Raw genomic sequence first — 18694 nt, forward strand, 5'->3', positions numbered from 1 at the left:
ATGAAATAGTTTCCCCTGGAAGCAGAAGGAATTTAGAGATTAGATCAGCCAGCCAGGAAGGGGAATGCTCTGGGAAGATGAAGGTGACAGGTGACAAATAACACCCAGGCTGAACAGAGAACAAAGACATTTGTAACAACACCAGAGCAGACAGTTCACAGACAGAAAATTCTGTCCTACACTGAACGTTGCATGTTTGCAAATTGTTTGTCCTCGGGTGACTTTTCCTTCCTGTTGCAGTGACAGAACACTGGGAGGAGCAGCTGGTGCTGTGCAGATGGATGGGGAGTGCCACAGTTCCCCTGCTGTGCCCTCCAGCCCTGCCTGCCTCCCACTCCTGGCACTGGGCACTGGGCAGAGCAGACCTCGCTCTGAGCACCCCCCAGGGGACAGAGATGGAACTGGATCCTCTCTCCGGGTGATGGTGGAATCCCTCACATCCCACGGGGCGTTTTAGCAACTTGAAGTCACCTTTTGTCCTCTGTTCCCAAGGGATTTTTGGTGTTGTTTGACAGAGCTCCTTCCAAGGCAGTTTGGGAGGAGCCTGTCAATAGTTTTGCAACGTTTCTTTGCTTCCTGCCTTTGGGTCCCACTTCAGGGTGTCCTCAGTGCTGTTTCCTTCAGGAGATCCATGAACCACAGAGGAAAAGTGCTCACAGAGTGTAAAGATTTGTGTCATTCTCTCCCTCTGCACATCCCCAGGAGTTTTGCTGAGCAGTCAGTGGTGCAGGACAGGCATTCCTGTGCTGTTCCATGGGCTGTCAGTGGTGCAGGACAGGCATTCCTGTGCTGTTCCATGAGCTGTCAGTGATGCAGGACAGAAATTCCTGTGCTGTTCCATGGGCTGTCAGTGATGCAGGACAGAAATTCCTGTGCTGTTCCATGGGCTGTCAGTGGTGCAGGACAGAAATTCCTGTGCTGTTCCATGAGCAGTCAGTGGTGCAGGACAGAAATTCCTGTGCTGTTCCATGAGCAGTCAGTGGTGCAGGACAGAAATTCCTGTGCTGTTCCATGAGCTGTCAGTGGTGCAGGACAGGCATTCCTGTGCTGTTCCATGAGCAGTCAGTGGTTCAGGACAGGCATTCCTGTGCTGTTCCATGGACTGTCAGTGGTGCAGGACAGGCATTCCTGTGCTGTTCCATGGGCTGTCAGTGGTGCAGGACAAAAATTCCTGTGCTGTTCCATGGGCTGTCAGTGGTGCAGGACAGGCATTCCTGTGCTGTTCCATGAGCTGTCAGTGGTGCAGGACAGAAATTCCTGTGCTGTTCCATGGGCTGTCAGTGGTGCAGGACAGAAATTCCTGTGCTGTTCCATGGGCTGTCAGTGGTGCAGGACAGAAATTCCTGTGCTGTTCCATGGGCTGTGGGCCTCCCTGGGAAGCTTCCTTTGAAAGCAGATCCACTCCTGGTTCCTCTGCTCCAGCTGTGGCAGCGCAGCATTTCCTGCCGAGGTCACCCCCATGTGTTGAGCTCTGTCTCCCTCAGGATGGGGTTTGGGGTGGTGTGTCAGGCACCAGGGAAATGCTCTGAGGTCTCAAAGAGCTGCTCTAAGTGGTGGTGTCTCTCCCCAGGTGGCTTCATCAGCTTCAACGGCTCCTGGCGCGTCCAGGGCATCCTGGCCATGTCGCGCTCCCTGGGCGACTACCCCCTGAAGAACCTGAACGTGGTGATCCCTGATCCTGACATCCTGACCTTTGACCTGGACAAACTGCAGCCAGAGTTCATGATCCTGGCCTCTGATGGGCTGTGGGATGCCTTCAGCAACGAGGAGGCCGTCAGGTTCATCAAGGAGCGCCTGGACGAGCCGCACTTCGGCGCCAAGAGCATCGTGCTGCAGTCCTTCTACAGGGGCTGCCCCGACAACATCACGGTCATGGTGGTGAAGTTCAGGAACAGCAGCAAGGCAGAGGAGCAGCAGTGAGCAGGGGCTGGCTCTGGACTCGCAGCAGAGCCAGCAGGAAGCTCTGGGAGTGCTGTCAGACCCTCCCCACGTGGTGGGTCCCTCCGCTCTGCGTTCTGCACTTGACTAAAGGAGCAATACAACAAAGCCGTGCTGAGCCACGGCCAGGACTGTGCCTGCCCACCTGCCCCTGCCCCCCATGCCCCTGCTGCTCCTTGGGCACTGATGGAACCTCCCATGGCACAGTTTTCTGTAGGAACCCTGGGTAGACTTTTTGTTTGCTCCCTCCCCTCCGGGCTCTGCTGTTCCAGGGTCGGTCCCGGGGCCCGGCAGGGACAGGGCAGTGCTGCTGCTTCCCCCCATAGCTCTGACTGCTCATGTCCCTCATCTCCTTAACCCACAGTTGAATAGGAAAAGGTTTGTGGTTGTTGGCCTCTTACTGGTGTGGATGAGGAGGAGGAGGAGCCAAGTGTCCCCTGCTGCCACTCTTGGCTCTCACTTCATTTAACCCCTTGAAGCAACCCCTGCCAAGCATGTGAGTAGGTAGAGTTCTGAATTACCTGAAGCCACATGTTTATCCAGGCTGTGCATTGCTCTAGAACAGTTCTAGGCCATATCGTATCCAAACCAACCCATGGTAAACTTCAGCCAAATACTCAGAGGTTTGACACCTTCTGCATCAGAAACAGCTCAGCTGTGACAGCAGAATGTCACCAGGAATCACCCTGACCTTACTTTTCTTGGCATGGACTTGGGAAGTGATGCAAGGTGAAATTAATGTCATTAGTGACTGTTGGAAAATTCCTCAAAGCAGGGCATCCCTCAGGGCTGCCCAGGTGGAGTGGCTGCCCCTGGCACCCCTGCAAAGGTGGGTTTGTGGTGGTGATCCCAGGGCAGAGCCTGGTTTGGGGTGAGGTACAGAGGCCAGGCAGCATCGTTGCACTGTGGGCATGGAAACCTGTGTTCAACCTGGATCAAAGTCTGGTTAGATCTAACTTTTAGTGTTTAGTTGTGTTTTGGAACCTGTGGCTGCTGGGAGTTGGAAGGAGGATGGTGGGAGTGTGCTCTGCCCGTGGTGGCAGCTCCTCCTGGCAGTGGGACAGGGCTGAGTGTGACATGGACACACCAGGCTGGGTGGGTACAAAATCCTTGGGATGTCCCTGTCAAACCTGGGGCTGGATGACCTGCCCAAGCCTTCAGGCTCATGGAGGTGGTGGGTGTTTGGGTGCACAGGGGGATCTGATTCATTCCCTGGCATTGCCACAATGTCCTTGGGTGCTGAGCAGCTCTGGGTACCTCAAGGTGAAACTCAAAGAGCACCAATTTCTGCTCAAGAAGGAATTCCCATCTTGCTCTTCTTGATTTTGTTCCTGGGTTACCTCTTCCCCAAGGAACTTCTTTCATTTCTGGGGATAATCACAGCTCTTCATTGGACCTGTTGCCATTCCCAGTGCTGTGCATGGAACCCTTGGCAGCCTCTGCTCATCCCACACTCCAGGAATGCCCCTGGACTCGAGAGGGCAGAGCAGCAGCGGGGAGGTGTCCAGCACCCTCTGGAGGGTGGGAGGCTCCAAGGTTTTCCATCCCCTGAGTGACTCTGAGCTGCAGCTCAGCAGTTCAGTGCAGCAGGAAATGGCAATAATTGCAGAGCACTTCAGTTCTTGCAGCTTGAGAAGGTATTTGAGGTCAGAGCCCTGTGAAGTGCAGACCTTGTGTGGTATTTCCATGGGAATGCTCAGTCCTGGAGCCAGGAATGGCCCAGCAGCAGGGGCAGAGCCTTCCCTGTGTCCCTCCCAGATGTCCCTTTGGAGGACACAGCCTGGGGAGCTTCCCAGGGACAAGGAGCTTCAGAGCAGGAGAGGGATGTTTGTGCCACCACTAATCCTTCCCAGGGACTGGGAGAGCTGGAACTGGAATGATGGTCAGCTCCCAAAAAACATGCTCCATTAACACTCCTGGAGGCAAAGCTCCTGGGTACACTGGGCCTCCTGCAGCTCCTGCTCCTGGGGTTAGGGAGCATCCCTCAGGGATCCGTGACCTTCCATGGAGCATCCCTCAGGGATCCGTGACCTTCCATGGAGCATCCCTCAGGGATCCGTGACCCTCTCCAGAGCATCCCTGAGGGACCTATGAGGATGGAGGACAGAAGAAGGTGAGAGGCTTGGTGTGCTCCTCCCCATCCATGCTCAGTGCCCACCTGTGCTCCCTGCTGGAAGTGTGCCAAGCCTTGAATCCACACCTGGACATCCCCAGTTCTGCTGATTTGTGCCAAATTCTGTAGTGGCACAGCTGTGGGACAAGACAAGGTCAGGTACATCCTGCTGATGCCATCCAGGCTTCTCCCACTGCCTTAACATTGTGCTCCAGCTGGGAAGGTTGCCAGGTGCTGTATGCCAGGAATGTGCCAGGGGCTCCTCCCTGCTGCTCTCCTGCCTGGGCACCTCTCCAAAAAAGGAGCTGCCTTTGGGTGGAAGTGGCCAACACCAGCTGGGTGCTCCTCTGGCCATGGAATTCTTCATAGCCTGAGCCTGAGTCACTCCCAGGAGGAGTGCCCCCAGGAGGAGCCTCACGTGGCAGGAACTGAGGGATGGAGTTGGTGCCAAAGAGCATCTTTCCTGTGGTCCAACATGCCAAAATGTCCCTTGTAATGAGGCAGCTGGTGCAGTGCTGGAGGAATTCGGGCTGTTCCAGGGATATCACAGGCTCCCATTTTGGTGGTTCCCTTGGTGATCAGGCACTGGATCCTGGATGGAATTTGGGCTGTCCCAGGGATATCACAGGCTCCCATTTTGGTGGTTCCCTTGGTGATCAGGCATTGGATCCTGGATGGAATTTGGGCTGTCCCAGGGATATCACAGGCTCCCATTTTGGTGGTTCCCTTGGTGATCAGGCATTGGATCCTGGATGGAATTTGGGCTGTTCCAGGGATATCACAGGCTCCCATTTCAGTGGTTCCCTTGGTGATCAGGCATTGGATCCTGGATGGAATTTGGGCTGTCCCAGGGATATCACAGGCTCCCATTTCAGTGGTTCCCTCAGAGATCAAGCACTGGATCCTGGATGGAATTTGGGCTGTCCCAGGAATATCACAGGCTCCCATTTCAGTGGTTCCCTCAGAGATCAGGCACTGGATCCTGGATGGAATTTGGGCTGTCCCAGGGATATCACAGGCTCCCATTTCCCTCGGTGATCAGGCACTGGATCCTGCACTGCCATGGAGTTCATCTCTGATTGCACAGAGGGGGTTCAGATCCTTCCCAGAAGGGCTGGAAGGGCCTTGGCTTTCCCTCCCTGTCCCTCTGGAGCTGGGATGGGTGGCACCACGGCCGGGGTCGGTGGCACCACGGCCGGGGTCGGTGGCACCACGGCCGGGGTTGGTGGCACCACAGCTGGGGTTGGGCATCCAGGCATTGAAGGGCTTTAGCAGTGCTAGGAAATGTAAGGCAAAACTTTGGGATATATTCCAAATGTGCTGGGAATGCTGATCAGAGGGAATGCTGCCCCTGCCTCTGCTGCCTCCTGGTTTATTTGGAATTGGTTTGTTCCAGAATGCACACAAAGCATTTTAACTCCTCTAAAATAACATCCAGGCTGGGAATTCCACCCTGGAACCCCCTTTGCTCCCCATCCAGCAGCAATTTCCAAACATCTCTGCCCAGTGGATTATTATTATTATTGTTGGGCTATTCAGGTCAGAAGCCCCAATTTTCCTATCAAAATCACAAGCACTTGGAATTCTGGTTTACTGCAGCTTCTAAACCACTTGCTGCATGAGAAAAAAAAACTGTAAAAATTTGAGGCCCTTTTAGTAGAGTATTTTAGGCAGATCCAACAAAATTTGGGCCCATCCTGACTTCAGTTCTTAGATTAGCTCATGGTCTTATGGGGTTTTACCTCTTGCATGGCTGTTCATGCTCAAAACTTCCCTAGAAATGACTTCCAGCAGAAGCAGGAGCTTGGTCAGCAATTTGACAGCCTTTTAAGCAATAATAAGGTCAGACTCAAATACAAACCAGATTTGGAAATGAGGTTTTTGTCAGAAAACCAGGACTGTGATTTGGTGGCAATTCATGTCCAAGAGATCCCTGTGCCCAAACCTTGGTGACCTGTGAGCAGGGTCAGACTGGGCACAAATCCCACCCCCTGCAGGTGCTGGGGGTGTTTCTGGTCACCCCCTGGGACCTCCCTTCTCCCTCTCCAGGAGCATTCTCTGCTCTGGCAGTTCCCTGAAGTCTGCAGAGTCATAAATCCAATTTTTTGGGGGGGAAAAGCAATACAAAGGGTGCTGCAGTATCAGTGTTCTTGTGGCCAATAATTCCTCTCTGAACATGTAATACAACAGGCTTCTGAAAAACAGAGGGTTGGGGCTCTGAAGATGTATAAACAATCACAGAACAAGGTAAATATTTCTCACAGCTCTCAGGATGTGCCCTCAGAACAACCAAATCCCAGATCCTCAACCCCTGGCACAGCTGTAGTTTTACCTGTCTCTGGAAATACAAGAGCATCCTTCCCTCAGTTATCCAATATTGTATTTTCAGCTATTTAACAACAAAAAACCACCTTATTTTTAAAAAGCTTTGAGCTTAACATCCATCCTTAGAACACTGACATCTTGTCTAGAGAGTGTTGTCCCCAAGACCTCATTTTTGTCCCTAAAAAAAATAACCCTCTAATCCCATCCAAACCCCACGTGCAGCTCTTGGGAAGAGCCAAACCCAGTCCTGACCACGAGGGAATGAAGACACTGGTGGAGCCTCAGCCTGGGGGTTCCTGTCCCTGGGAGACACTGGGACTGTGCCAGGCCAGGCAGCCCCTGGGCACAGGGAGCTGCAGAGCCCACGGGCAGGATGGCACCGTGGTCTCCTCCCCTGTAGTGGATGTGTCCAGGTTAATTATGTTCATGCAACTGCAAACTCTGTATTGTTGTCTCTTAGAAGTGTAAACTACTGAAAACTGGGCCTTGCTGATATGAATAAAGTGATTATTAAAACCTGGTCTTTACAGATAGGGCAGAGTTTGTCTTCTTTGAATAGAAATATTGGGATTTCTTCCATTTTAAATGGAAACTAATTTAGAAACAGAAATAACGATAGGAATTATTCTGGTTTCATCCTCCTTGCAGGTTCCAAAGCTCCTGGGATGCATCAGTACACACAGAGAGGTGTTAACCTGTGTGGGGATTGATTATCCCAATGTTTTTGGGATGTCTGGTAGCCAAAGTGCACCTGAACTCCTCTCCATGTGCCCTCCAGGAGCCTGTGGGCACTGCCAAAGGCACCAAAGCCATTCTGTTTTATAGGCATAGAGACACACACAAAATTGCACCACGTTGCCAGAGCTTCCCATCAGCTCCTGCAGCTCCCACAGGATCCCTGGAACAGTCCTGGAATCATTCCAGAGGTGACACATTTCCATCCCAAGGGGTGACACTCCCAGGGAGGGTCCCAGGGCTGACACACACAAAGGAGGTTGGTTAAAGTTTCATGCTGGGCAGAGGACAAATCACTGAGAGTGGCAACAAAACCAAGCCTGGCAGGAATTTGGGAAGCATCTTCCAGTTTCTTGGCATAAACATCATTCCTTGGTGACATTCCATGCATTCCAGAGGATTCAGGCAGAAATTCCTACAGCTGACCACGTGGGGAGGTGGCAGCTGGGACAGCGCCCTCCAAAGTGCCCTGAGTGTGTGGGACACCCATGGAAAAGTGCTCTGTGAATTCCTGGTATTTTTATTTAAGAGGACTGGGATATTCCAGGGAAATGCTGCCACTGCAGGGTTGTCAAGGTCATGTCTAGAACTGGTTTTTGCATTGCCCTGAACTTGAAATGTTTCTGCACCGAACAGGTTGGAGCTTCTGTGTTAATCCAGAGTCAGAGGCAAGTCATGGAATTGCTGGATGACAAATCCTGCCAAAAGCTGATCAGTTCACTTGGTGTCAGGCCATGAACTGCAATCAAATGTCTGTACTTACACACATCAAAATTGATTTTATACAGAAAGAACTGCTCTGCATCTTCTGGAACACTGACGTTGACTTTAAGGAGATTTAAGCAAATTCCAACATAAACATCCTCAAACTTCACAGGCCTGACGTGGCTCATGAGCTCATAAATCCTGAGGGCCAGTTTGCCATGCAGCACATAGCCCAGCCCACTGCAGTAGGGGGGGTACAGCCTGAAGGGATACTCCTCGTAGGAGATGGACCTGGTTCTGTCCAAGCCCCTGTAGGCAAAGTTCTCCACGAGGGGGTACCCGGTGAAAAGCTGCTCCGATTGGCTGCGAGGCAGCAGGAACCTCACCAGGTTGGGGGTGTGGATGAAGACATCACTGTCAGTCTTCATGAGGAACGTGGCGTTGGGGCAGAACTCGGAGAGCCACCGGAAGCCCATGATGGTCTTGAGGGTGAGGTTGTCGTAGGTGTCCCTGAAATCCTGCTGGATGATGTCTCCATAGAGGACACTCTCGTCCTCCACCGACAGCTCCGTGGGCTCCTCTGCTCCAGGGGGGTCCTGCCCCAGCAGGAACAGCGTCAGGACTCGCTGCCCCCACCAGGAGCTCCGAGAGCCCCACGTTGTCCTGATGGCCTGCCTGGCCCTCACATCCCTGGGCCTGGAGGACACCAGGATGACCAGGAAGGGGTGGATGTCGTGGCACTTCCAGAGCTCCCGCAGAGTGAAGGGGTAGCTCTGCTTGTACACGGGCTCATACTCATAGAAATACATCAGGTTCACCTTCTCAAGCACAGTGTGGGAAGAAAAGGTGATGTACCACATTGTGACCATGGAAAACACCAGGAGAAACACAAACACCCCTTTCAAGGGTCTCATGTATGTGGCACCAGCTGGGACCAGGGGCATGGTCAGTGTCTGTGGAAGTTCACTGGTGACCTTCTGAATCCATTACAAGCCCTGAAGCAGCATCTTTCTGGCTGAAAAAGAGATTAAACAGTAGCATTCAGAAGGGTGTTGTTCCAGTCACACCTTCTTATCTTCTCAGCTGGAAGTGGGGTGGAGTGTAATAAAGGCAAATTGAAGCCTCCCTGATCCAGCTGCTCCATCCTGCCCTGCAGGGATCACAGCAGAGCCTCTCCTGAGCATGGCTGGCACTGAAACCTCATGGCTTCCACCTTGGAAACCCTCCCTGCACCAACCTGAGCTCTGCCAGTGTTGGGTGGTGTGATCCCAGAGATCCCAGCACATCTCCAGCTCGAGGAAGGAACACCAGGTATGAAATCCAACAGCTCCAAAGTGCTCAGCAAATGGATGTGCAGAGGGTTCCAAGTGGGGTATTTTCCTTAACACAGAAGTCCTGCTGGTTGGTTTGAGCTGGAGGAAGGCAGCCCAGACAGCAGAAGGACACACAGATGTTTCATCCCCGTTTGAGGTGGAGCAGCTGCTTGTTCTGAGGGAGGAAAAAGGTAAAAATCAACTTCATTAAATCAAGTGGCATTCTCAGATCCCTTAAAGGCTAGAAATTACAATAACCACGATATAGTCCAATTTAAATGTTTTAAAATAATGTAATGTTAGATGTATACAAAAACCCTTTTTTAAGCCACCAACAGAAATAATTTGCAAATATATTCCTGTTGGATGGAGCTTTGAGCAGGCTGGTCCATGGAAGGTGTCCCTTCCCATGGCAGGGGGTGGAACGAGATGATCCTTAAGGTCCTTCCAACCCAAACCGGCGGGTGATTCCATGTTTTTCTCCACGTGACTTCCAGCCAATGGAAAGCAAGGGCAGTTCCACAAGCACAACGCTCCGATATAACAATACTTTAAGAATTATTGTAAAGCACTTTTAACAACGTCTCGCTCTCACTTCTGACTGCCCGAGCCACCCTGTCCTCTGTTCCAGGCACCTTTCCGCATCCCATGGATGAGGAGGCAGCAGGGAGGGATCGGTGCGAGGGGCTCTGCCGCCCTCTGCCGAATCCAGGGAATGGTTCAAAGCCATTCCCACTAAAACCGGGCCGGGCAGCAGCGCTCGGTGCTGCTCCCTCCGCGGGGCTTGGGCTCCCCCGCGCACCCAACCCCGGCCAGGGGACCCTTTCCCGTCCCTGTTCCCATTCCCGTTCCCATTCCCGTGCCCCTCGCCCACCGCTCCTGTCGCTGCCGGGACCGGGAAGCGGCACCTCGTCTTCCGCCTCCCCGAGCACCGCCAGCGGCCGCTCCTATTCCAGCCTGCCCAGAGAGCTCCTCCGCCAGGAATCCCGATCCCAGCCTGCCCAGAGGGCTCCTCCGCCAGGAATCCCGATCCCAGCCTGCCCAGAGGGCTCCTCCGCCAGGAATCCCGATCCCAGCCTGCCCAGAGAGCTCCTCCGCCAGGAATCCCGATCCCAGCCTGCCCAGAGGGCTCCTCCGCCAGGAATGCCGAGCTCCGCCTTCCCCGAGGGCTGCTCCTTCAGGAATCCCGATCCAATCCTGCCCCGAGGGCTCCTCCGCCAGGAATCTCGAACCAACCCTTCCCCGAGGGCTCCTCCACCAGGAATCCCGAGCCAGTGGCCCCGGGAGGATTCGCTCCATCCATCGCTCTGGTTCCTGCAGCGAAGCACGAGGTGGAATCCCCTGCCCCGGTGACCGGGGGACCTGCACAGTTCCCAGCGCGCTGCCCGCTTTGCCAAAGGGTTACGGCGCAGTTTGAGCGCGGATCAGGCGGTGCTAAATCAGCCGTGCCGGGTTTGTTACTCCGCGTTGTGCAAACCCTGCGCAGGTGACACAGTCCGGCCCGGCCGAGCAAACACACACCTTTGGCCAAAGCAGAGGGGATGTCCCACCCTGCCCAGTGCTCGGGGGCAGAGCCCGGCAGAGGAGGCTGCACACTCTGCCCTGTGCTCTGCTCTCACCTGGCTGGGAACTCCGGAGCAACACGGGAACTGTCCTGGAAGCGGCTCCGGATGGCAAGAGCTTGCTCTGAACCAAACTCGTGTGGACTTGGGTAGAGTTAGAAACGGGCAGACCCTGAGACGCTCCCGGACCAGCTGATCTGTGCTGGCCTTTACATAATTGGGGTAAAAAGTCACACTCTGCTTGGTCCCTGAAGTGCCAGAATGCCTGATGTCGGAATTAAATTACGACCATAAATACTGAGCACAGCTGGAGCAAACACAGAGCAGAGAACTGGGAGTGAGCTTCACATCACAGCCCCATCATCCCCACAGGGCTTTGCCCTTGCTCACCATCTCCATATTTCAGCTCCACCAGAACTGCACACTGTTTTCCAGGGAATTCTGAGTCACTCGACTGCATGAACACATTGCAGGGTTTCCTGCCTCCCCATCTTTCAATTCATTCCTATGCATTATTTATAAAGAAACACAAACCCTTTCTTCCTGGGTTTAATAACTCATGACCTGCTCCTGCAAAAAGTCCTCCATATAATCCATACGTGTGATTAACAGTGAAAAACACCCAGCAGTGAGCACGTCACTGTCATCTTTTGTTGTCCCCAATTAGTTCTGGTCTAACCCTTTTATCTCCAGGAGATACCAGATTATAACTTGTCTGTCGAGGCAGAGGTTTATTTTCCACAACACATAATAACTGGGCAATCAATGTCGTAATTATTGAAATGATTGTCCCATCAGTCAGCAGCTCGTTTGGCCACCAAGACCTTTCCATCTTTTTGCTGATTCTGTAATTTCTCAAGCAAAGACAAACGGTTTGCTGGGTGTGAGAGCAAGTCAGCACTGCAGTACTCAGGATCACAGGATCATGGAATTGTAGAATCAACTGGGATGTGTCAGACCAGCCCAGCAAAGGTCTGTCCAGTGTCAGAAAAATAGACACTCAGGAGGAATTCAGTAATACTGGACTAAATTTTCTATCTCCTCTTGTTTTATTCTACTATTTAGAATTCTGGCCAAAAAAAATGATCAAGACTGTCATTTCCCTGATTCTTGTCCCTTTCCCTGCAGAAGTCCTGGTGGATCAGTGGGCAAGCACAGGGCAGGGCAGAATGAAGGTAACAGAAATGTTTCATTTCGGGCAGCAGAGTCTCAGTGGTGAGTGGCTCCTAAGGACTGTATTTAGTCATTGTGTGGTCATGCAGACTGCAGTTAAACTTGTTCATACTTCACAGCCCTGGCTGGAGGAGTCCCTGGTGTGGCCAGAGGCAGGCAGGTGCAGCAGAGCCCGTTTTCACTGGAGTTTTACATGCATTGAGTCCATGGGCCTGGGCAGGCTCACCTTAGAGACCACTGACCACAGAATCACAGACTAAGCTGAGCCAGAAGAGACCCAGCAGGATCATCGAGACCAACTCCTGGCCCTGCACAGGACACCTCAAGAATGACACTTTGTGCCTGAAAGCATCATCCAAACCCTCCTGGAGCTCTGGCAGTCTTGAGGCTGTGCCCTCCGCCCTGGGGAGCCTGGTCAGTGCCCACCACCCTCTGGGGGAAGAGCCTTTTCCTGAGATCCAACCCAACCTTGCCCTGGCACAACTCCAGCCATAGCCTGGGTGCTGTCCCTGCCCTGGCACAACTCCAGCCATTCCCTGGGTGCTGTCCCTGCCCTGGCACAACTCCAGCCATTCCCTGGGTGCTGTCCCTGCCCTGGCACAGCTCCAGCCATTCCCTGGGTGCTGTCATGGCTCACAAGAGCAAGGAGATTGGTGCCTGCCCCTTCTCTGCCCCTTGGGAATATGCTGAAGACCCCAATGAGGTCGGAGCTCAGTTTTCTCCAGCTGAACAAACCAAGTGCCCTCACCTGCTCCTCACACGGCTTCCCTTCCAGACCCTTCCCCATCCTCATGGCCTCCTTTGGATGCCCTTCAATGGACTAATGTTTTTTTTTATGTGGTGGTGCCCAAATCTGAACACAGGACTCAAAGTAAGATCAGTTTGTTGCTGGGAGATGAGATGCTCTGATAAATGGGGTACCTTGTCATGCTGTGGATCGATAAATAAGATTTGCCCCCCCACTGTCTGTGTTTATGTCTCCTTTCTTTCCCCAAAGGGTGTGGATGCAGAGCTTGATCTCTGAGCACGCACTGAGACAGGGCAGACGTTTCCCCAGACCACGGTGCAGGGAGTAACCAGGCAGCTGGTCCTGGCAGTGTGGAAAGCTGTTCAAACCTGTCATGAGGCTGCAACCTTTGTGCCCGTGACCAATGGGTGGGTTATTCATGGCTGTCCCACCCACAGGTTGGCACGGAGAGTTCACCTCCAGAACCACCTGTTATCAGCCCGATAAAAGCCGCGTGTGTTTGCACAGAGGTTTTACTGAGTGCACAGCTCCAAGCTGCTCTTCCCCTTCCTGCCCCTTCGCGCTGCTTCTCACGGAGCAGGAAAGACACTGATGCAAATTGGCTTCAGGGAAGAGAGAGAACATCCCAGGCTGGCAGGGCAGAGAACTCCACGGCATCAATGGGCCTCCAGAACACCAAAGCCCCCAGAGCAAAGCGAGCCAATATAGTGATGCTTGGACTGGATTTCGCAGGAAAATCCACACTGTTGTACCAGCTCCGGTGTAAGGATGTGTTCCTGACCGTTCCAACCATCGGCTTCAACGTGGATATGATTGAAATGGAGAGAGATTTCACGCTGACCTTTTGGGATGTTGGAGGACAGGAGAAGATGAGGCAGGTCTGGAGCAATTTCCTGGAGGACGCGGACGGGCTGCTGTACGTGGTGGACAGCTCGGACAAGCGCCGGCTGGAGGAAGCAAGGAAGGAGTTTGAACTCATCCTGAAGAATGAATCCATAAAGAACGTGCCAGTTGTTGTCCTGGCCAACAAGCAGGACCTGCCTGGAGCTTTGAATGCTGAGGAGATCACCAGGAGGTTCAAGATGAAGAAGTACTGCAGTGACAGGACTTGGTATGTGCAGCCCTGCTGTGGCATCACGGGAGAAGGACTGAGAGTAGCTCTCGAAAGAGTGGCCACGTTTGCCAGACAGTACAGCAGATCCAAGGAGACCTTCAGAAACCTGAAGGAAATGGACACACTTTAAGGCTTTCTGTCATCAAACTCTGGTGGATGTTGACATATTTTGTTGGACAGACAAAGTCTGACATATTGGAGTCTGGAGAACTTTTATACATAAATATTTATAAATAACTGTGACTATTAAAGTCTACTGTTATACCTGCAGATGCTTCTGAAATATGACTCTGCAGCATTTTATTATTTTTTTAATTTACTCAGGGTTATTCAGCTCAGAAATGTGGCTGTTGAAGGATGAGAAAGGTGGAGTTGAGCACTGGAAACTGAGCAGGTGAGAAGTGCTTAAATCCCTTAAGTCATTTTGTAAGATGTAAAAGGGCCAAGTCATTTGTTCAGCAACTGTAAAATGCTGTTTTGTGCTAAATGCTCTGTGGATTTCTCATGTAGAAATATAGCAGGTTTAAAACTTAAGCTCTTCATTATGTGCAAGGGAACTTGCTGGCTGTTCCTGCATTCTGGGAACAGTCACTCCAACCAGACTGCAACAGGCAGGAGCTGCTCCTCAGCCAGCCCCAGACAGAGCTGGAATCCAGGGCTGGCTCCAAGGTGTAGGTCTGATGTCCTGTTGTCCCAGATTTCCATGGGCTGCTTTCCTTGTTTCACTGCTGGATTGCTCTCCTTGGCCAAGGGCAGAGGGAGGGACCACCATGGGGTCACTCCAGCAAAGTGCTGAATCCCAATCCCTTTGGGGTGGGACAGGAATGAGGGAATTGGCTTCTTGGACATGTTTTAATAGATCCTGACAGATCCTGTCCTGCCTCTGCTGAAACCATCTGAAATATTGTTACTGATAATTTTAGGTTTGATTAAATTTGACGTAACTAATCCCATTACTACAGTTTATAGAAAAAAATTCCAAGGGAAATTTCTGTGCCAATTTTCCTGATGGCTGAAGGAGGGAATTAGTATTCTGAATTACAGCAGTGAAGGATTGATAACTAGAAGACTAATTGAACTCCATCAACCATGAAAACAGTTTAAGGCTGACAAGTTAATGGGGTCTGTTCTGTTAAATGCAGGAGAAAAGAGACCATTGAATTGTTAGTCCCAGAAAATCCAGCCCAGTTCCTTCTGCCTCCCTGGCACAAGGTGGGATATTCCAGAGCTTGGGATGCCTGCTCAGATACCTGGATTTTTTAACCCCCTACATTTACCACAGTCTTTGACCACAGACAAGTCATTCAATCACTGTGAGCCTCAACAGTGCTGTGGAAGAATGAACTTCCCAGCCATGGGCTCTGGAAAAGTTGTGGCAGGGGCTCCTCTTGTGCACCTGGATTTTTGTGGCAAAATGATGATGCCAAGAAATTCATGCCGGAAATTTGTGTTTCATCCTTACTAATAAACAGGCAGGAAATTCAAGTTACAGGAGGGTGAAGCAGCGATAAAATCACCCGGACATACCCTGTTGTCTCATGCATTGATTATTTAAAGACCAAAAAAATCATCAGGGGAATTTGCTGAAATAGTAAACAAAGGGAGGTTTCTCAACAGCTGCTGTTGTTAACACTGAGACTAATTCCCAGGGGCCAAATCCTGAGTCATGTTGAGACTGTTGCTAAAAGGAGAGCAGGGATCTGGACTTCTCACTGCCTGGGTGGGTGATTTAGGTCAAATCCAAAGTGTCATCTTCTGTCCCTAAAAAGGTCTGTAAAAGTCATTGACGTGAGTTTTCCGAGCCCAGCAATTCAATGTTAAAAAATGTAACGTTTCAAATCAATACATTTATGAGCATTTACATGTGGATGGTGTATTTTGAATTCTCTTAATCGAATAATGTGTCTGTTATAAACCTCAGTTTAGTTCTGTGGCCTCAGGACTCCCTCAGTGAGAAACTCTCCTGAGAGATTTAATGAGGGGGCACCAGGGTCTCTAATTAGACCAGAAGAAAGTTCTAAAGGGAGAAATAAAGCCCCATAATAGATGAGCTCATGTAGCTAAAACCAAGCCTAAGCTTTCAGGCACACAAGCCCTTCTGCAGGTTATCAAATTAGACTAAATGACACATCAACTTGAAAAAGTATTTTACATTATGCTTCAAATGAGAGAAATAAACCCTATTCCATTCACTTTACAGAATATTAAGTATTTAAAAATTGGATTTTCTAAGACCTTGGTTTCCCAGAGAAGTGAAGACATGCCTGTTATATCTGCCCATGGAGACCCCAACCTTTTGGAATAGCTTTGAAGCTTTAAAATAAATATCAATCAGTGCAGGTTCTCAAAGGAATTATATGCCTGAAAGTTTAATTAAAAAAAATCAGTGAGACAGAGCAAAGTGACCACCCCAGTGCCCCTGGGGAAGGCAAGGCTGAGAAACTACAAAAGGAATCCCCACTGAGATGAATGTTCCCTCTGAGCCACAGGAGAGCCAGGAGATCATCAATCCAAAGACTTAATTAGTTCCTCTCCTCTGGGAGCTGGTTGGCCTTTTCCAGCCTGCAGGAATGGAATCAGGGGCTTCCTTAGGATGGGGAGACACAGGAGATGGACCCACTGCTCCAAACTGCCCTTGTGCTCCGGGAGCAGAGACCTCCCTGAGCCCTCAGCAGGTTTGGGGAAGCTCCAGGGGCAGGAAGGGGCAGAAGCTCCAGGGGCAGGAGAAGCTCCAGGGGCAGGAAGGGGCAAGAGAAGCTCCAGGGGTAGGGGAAGCTCCAGGGGCAGGAAGGGGAAGGGAAAAGGGAAGCTCCAGGGGAAGGAGAAGCTCCAGGGGCAGGAAGGGGAAGTTCTAGGGGAAGGAAGGGGCAGGGGAAGCTCCAGGGGCAGGAAGGGGCAGGGGAAGGGGAAGCTCCAGGGGAAGTTCCAGGGGAAGCTCCAGGGGCAGGAAGGGGCAGGGGAAGGGGAAGCTCCAGGGGAAGGAGAAGCTCCAGGGGCAGGAAGGGGAAGTTCCAGGGGAAGCTCCAGGGGCAGGAAGGGGCAGGAAGGGGCAGGGGAAGCTCCAGGGGCAGGAAGGGGAAGTTCCAGGGGAAGGAAGGGGCACGGGAAGCTCCAGAGGCAGGGGAAGCTCCAGGGGCAGAAAGGGGCAGGGGAAGCAGAACTTCTGGCTCAGGTCTGGACAGAGTGGATCAGAGCTGGTGCCACAGGCTGCCCCCAGGCCTGGGAATGGTTTGATATCTGATGCCATCAGGTGCTCCGTGGTGAAATCAATAGCAGGGGACTCACAGAGGGGTTTCCCAGCTCCAACCTGAGCTGCAGAGTTTCAGATCCTGCTGCTTGGCTGAACACGATGAGCAGAACTGTCTTTGCCTTTCAGAGCACGACAAAGTGGAATTCTAGTGGGGCTAAAAACACAGCTCACAGCACTGTATGCAAAATTTATGCCTGGATAAGCCTTTTCTTTTCTTTAATTATTTATAATTGTTATAGGTTGCTCTCTAAAAACAATTCTGGGATTATGGAAGGCTCTGAGAAGGTGAGAAATCAGAAAATGAAGCGTGTTGCCCTCTGTGGTGGTGGAACCGAAGTCTTGCATGGGATGGAAGGCCTGAAAGAGTTTGGGTCAGCTGTTTATATTGCTCCAGCTTTGGGAATTTTTCCATTAGCCACCCTGGTGTTCCCTGCATGTTTTATGGCTGGATTGTGGCAGTCTTGTGCAAGTGCAGAGCTGCAGACCCACTGCAGACCCACTGCAGAACCACTCCAGACCCACTGCAGAACCACTCCAGCTGTGCTGTAAAGTGTTCACCCCTCCAGTGCCTGCTCATGGTCCTTACACAGTTTGCTGTTCCTGTTCCTCTCTGCTGACAGAAGAGTCACCCAAGAGGGGTGGAACACACCTGAGATGGGGAATCACGAGGGGAAGGAGGATGTGGAACCCAAGACATGCAGGGCCCTGTCCCCCTCAAGGAGATTATCCGTGGGACACGTTTGGATGGGATGTTTGAGTTGACAAATCCAGAGGGGGAGACCTGTCCTTCTGGCCATTTGTTGGTAAGATCACCATGGCAGAAAGTCATGAGGGGCTTTCTGAGTTCAGAAATAACTCATGGAGCTCCCTGGCCACAATTCCAGTGGGCTGAAGTGCCATTTTAAGGGAAGGTTTGGAGCAGCAAAAGAAACCACTGCAAATTTGGATGGTGACACTCGCCCCTGCTTTGCCTGGAGACAATCACTTGGACTCTGTGCAGAATCAGAGGCAAGTGTAACATGTAAGGAAGGCAGGACAAGGCCTTCCCAACCTCAGGGCAGTGCTGAGAGTTACTCAAATGTCTCTGTGTGTCTCCTCCTCGTTTCTGACAAGTAACTGAACCAAAGGAATGACTTTCCTCTATCAAGAGAGTTCTAAGTCTACTGCAAAGGAGACAACAATGCACTGAAGTGCTGAATAAGCATTAAAGAGTTCAAAGCAGGCTTTCTTCAAAGCAAAGGACCCAAGCTACAACCAGGCTTCTTCCACTTCCAATGAGCTCCAGGACTTCTGTCCAGCATGAGGAGAAGGATTCTGGACACCAATCCCCAGCCTGGATTATCCAATGCAGATTCCTGGGGTGGAGGCTCAGCCTCCAAGGCACACACCACACTGCAGGGACCATTGGCAAGTGTAAATTCATGAACAGAAACAAGTCCCAACACACCTGAGTTTGAAGGGACTTCAGCAGACTGTGCATGGCCTTGTGTTTCAGTGTCTGCACTACTCTGTCCTACAGCTGTGAGAATCACAGACCCACAGACTGTTCTGAGCTGGAAGGACCCACAAGGATCATCGAGTCCAACTCTTAAGCCAATGGCCCACACAGGGGATTGAACCCATGGCCTTGGAGTTATTACAACCAAGTTTTAACCAACTGAGCTCATGTCTTGTTCCTGCTCTGCTCCTGCTCCCCCAGGACGTGTTTCAGTGTCCCT

General features: G+C 51.6%; 3 protein-coding genes across 4 annotated transcripts in view; 2 read left to right on the forward strand and 1 right to left on the reverse strand.

The window, feature by feature from the left end:
* PPM1L (protein phosphatase, Mg2+/Mn2+ dependent 1L) overlaps positions 1 to 6892 on the forward strand; it is a 51428-nt gene extending 44536 nt beyond the window's left edge. The window contains exon 4 of the mRNA XM_071566442.1: positions 1571 to 6892. Coding sequence (XP_071422543.1) covers positions 1571 to 1920 — 350 coding nt within the window. The 3' untranslated portion in view covers positions 1921 to 6892. The remainder of the gene's footprint in view (positions 1 to 1570) is intronic.
* Positions 6893 to 7722: 830 nt separating this feature from the next.
* B3GALNT1 (beta-1,3-N-acetylgalactosaminyltransferase 1 (Globoside blood group)) lies at positions 7723 to 18381 on the reverse strand. 2 transcript variants are annotated; one of them, XM_071566477.1, is made up of 2 exons: positions 18312 to 18381; positions 7723 to 8705 (listed from the first exon to the last, which is right to left on the reverse strand). In XM_071566477.1, exons 1-2 carry the CDS (start codon positions 18379 to 18381, stop codon positions 7774 to 7776), a joined length of 1002 nt encoding a protein of 333 aa, XP_071422578.1. In that variant the 3' UTR covers positions 7723 to 7773. The 2 variants fall into 2 exon arrangements, with proteins under 2 accessions (XP_071422578.1, XP_071422579.1); XM_071566478.1 differs by lacking the exon at positions 18312 to 18381 and having other exon boundaries at positions 7723 to 8760.
* ARL14 (ARF like GTPase 14) lies at positions 13272 to 13856 on the forward strand. Its single transcript, XM_071566616.1, has one exon. The coding sequence runs from the start codon at positions 13272 to 13274 to the stop codon at positions 13854 to 13856; it is 585 nt and encodes a 194-aa protein (XP_071422717.1).
* Positions 18382 to 18694: the final 313 nt, after the last annotated feature.

The sequence above is a fragment of the Pithys albifrons genome, chromosome 11, assembly GCF_047495875.1.
Source record: "Pithys albifrons albifrons isolate INPA30051 chromosome 11, PitAlb_v1, whole genome shotgun sequence".
Lineage (NCBI taxonomy): Eukaryota > Metazoa > Chordata > Aves > Passeriformes > Thamnophilidae > Pithys > Pithys albifrons.

Coding starts and splice junctions, on each gene's coding strand:
- ARL14 (XM_071566616.1), top strand. CDS start 13,272: ATGGGCCTCCAGAACACCAAAGCCCCCAGAGCAAAGCGAGCCAATATA.
- B3GALNT1 (XM_071566477.1), bottom strand. CDS start 18,381: ATGGTCCCTGCAGTGTGGTGTGTGCCTTGGAGGCTGAGCCTCCACCCC. Junction 8,706..18,311: donor GAATCTGCATTGGATAATCC/AGGCTGGGGATT, acceptor AAGGGGTGTTTG/TGTTTCTCCTGGTGTTTTCC.